Source organism: Lygodium microphyllum, chromosome 6 (assembly GCF_053477565.2).
Source record: "Lygodium microphyllum isolate KBCC chromosome 6, Lygodium_microphyllum_v1.1.10, whole genome shotgun sequence".
Taxonomy (NCBI): domain Eukaryota; kingdom Viridiplantae; phylum Streptophyta; class Polypodiopsida; order Schizaeales; family Lygodiaceae; genus Lygodium; species Lygodium microphyllum.
In genome coordinates this window covers 91313518-91315583 of record NC_141140.1, presented here as the reverse complement: position 1 = coordinate 91315583, position 2066 = coordinate 91313518, and the positions used below count along the sequence as shown (strand labels likewise).

At 39.4% G+C, this 2066-nt stretch overlaps 1 protein-coding gene across 1 annotated transcript; it reads left to right on the top strand.

Moving 5' to 3' along the window:
* Nucleotides 1–764: 764 nt before the first annotated feature.
* LOC148034799 (uncharacterized) lies at nt 765–1373 on the top strand. The gene has a single exon (XM_087680719.1). It carries the CDS (start codon nt 765–767, stop codon nt 1371–1373), a length of 609 nt encoding a protein of 202 aa, XP_087536845.1.
* The last annotated feature ends 693 nt before the right edge of the window (nt 1374–2066 follow it).

The following is a 2066-nucleotide window of genomic DNA, read 5'->3' as shown; positions in this document are numbered from 1 at the left end:
TTGCCATTGGAAGTTCAACCACCTCCTATTCGTCAAGAAGACAATGCAACTATCCACAATATAGATGTTGAGATGTTGGATAACCATGAATTGCTACCCTTCGGAGTGGGGGTACGTAGCACAAGTCGACAAAGAAATGGAAACACAAATAATCCAAATGGTGGATTAAGAAATTGTAGGCAAATGCTTGATGCTACTAGAGCTGAACGTAGACACAAGGCAAGAGCAAGAACGCAATTACAACAATTGCATCGCACTACAACAAATACAATTGATATAAGTTCTCAAATGCCTGGTGCACCATTATTGTCCTTAGATGTTCAATTGCCTCGCGTTATTCAAGAAGAGAATGAAGCTATCCATAATGCAGGTGCAAGTACTGAGATGGTACATGACCAGTACATGATTCAAGCTCCTATATTTCTACCTCAAAATGGTGGATTTTGTTCAATTCTCCATGACATGCCACCTAATGGGGATATTCATCCATCAGTAATTTTGCTCTTCCAAAAACCAAATTTGCATGCAATTGGTACCCTTTGCAAGGTTTGTCACCATTGCATGGCTAAGTTGTGGCACAGTGAAACTAAAACAATGTGTACAACTTCGATTGGAAAGCATTGTTGTAGAGAAGGGAAAGTAATTTTACCACCTCTACAGCAGCCACCACAACCTCTATGTAATTTGCTTGATGGCACACATCCACAAAGTAGAGAGTTCAAAAAAAAATATGTGCTTATACTAGCGCATTGGCTTTTGTTTCAATGGGTGCAAAAATTGATGAGCCTTTGCCTCAAAATGGAAATGGTTATACTTTTCGAGTTCATGGATCAATATATCACCGAATAGGTTCCCTATTGCCAAGTGAGGATGGACAACAAATACCAAAGTTTGCACAACTTTATATTTATGACACTGATCATGAGTTATTGAATGGCATGGGGGTTTTACCTGGGCTTTTTCCAGACTTACTACAAGAGCTTCAACAAATGATGCATGATCACAATGCTTACGCACAGGCCTTTATAGCAGTTGGTGCAAGCTTGCAACACAATCCATCAGTGGAAATAAGAATGTCCATTTTTCAAAATCGATCCACCTCTAGACAATATTCAGTTCCCACTGCAAGTGAGGTTGCTACGATCATGCCTGGACAAGGTGATGATGGTACACTTGATCATCATAGCATTCAAGTTCGCACACGACAAGGCCATTTGATTTATATTTCTAACTTACACAAGGCATATATGCCACTGTTATATGTTCTTCTTTTTCCAAATGGAGAGGATGGATGGCATACTAAAGTTCCATATGCATTTATGGATGCTTATATTAATGCCAATAATCTTGCAAATAAAGGTTGTGTCACTTAAATGCAGTATTACGCTTTTCGACTTCAGATTCGAGATGATACCAATGCATGTCTTTTGCGTGGTGGTCGCTTGCTACAACAATACATTGTCGATGCTTATTGTAGCATTGAACAATGTAGATTGGCTTGGTGTCGTTGTAATCAAGCAACATTGCGAGTTGAAATGTATAGGGGATTGGCTGATATGGTCAATGGTTCAGATGCAGTTGATACTAATATCGTTGGGATTGGTGTGGGCAGGAGAATAGTATTGCCATCTAGCTTTACAGGTGGACCAAGTTTCATGTACCAATTATATCAAGATGCTATGGCAATTGTGCGTAGCAAAGGGAAACCTGATTTTTTTATCACCATGACATGCAATCCTAAGTGGTTTGAAATTACAGATGCTTTGTTGCCTGGGCAAACTGCACATGATCGACCGGATTTAACTGCTAGAGTTTTTCATTTGAAACATAAGGACATGATGCAGTCGATAGTGAAAAAGGAGTTGTTTGGTAAAGTTGCTGGATATGTGTCTGCGTCATAGAATTCCAAAAGAGAGGCTTGCATCATTCACATACGCTCTTGATATTAGAACCACGCTTTAAGCCACTAGAAGCATGCCATTATGATAGACTAGTGTGCACTGAGCTACCTGATAAGGAAAGGTTTTCGGATTTGTATCCGAATTATCGCTAAATGTAACATACAT

Coding starts and splice junctions, on each gene's coding strand:
- LOC148034799 (XM_087680719.1), top strand. CDS start 765: ATGGGTGCAAAAATTGATGAGCCTTTGCCTCAAAATGGAAATGGTTAT.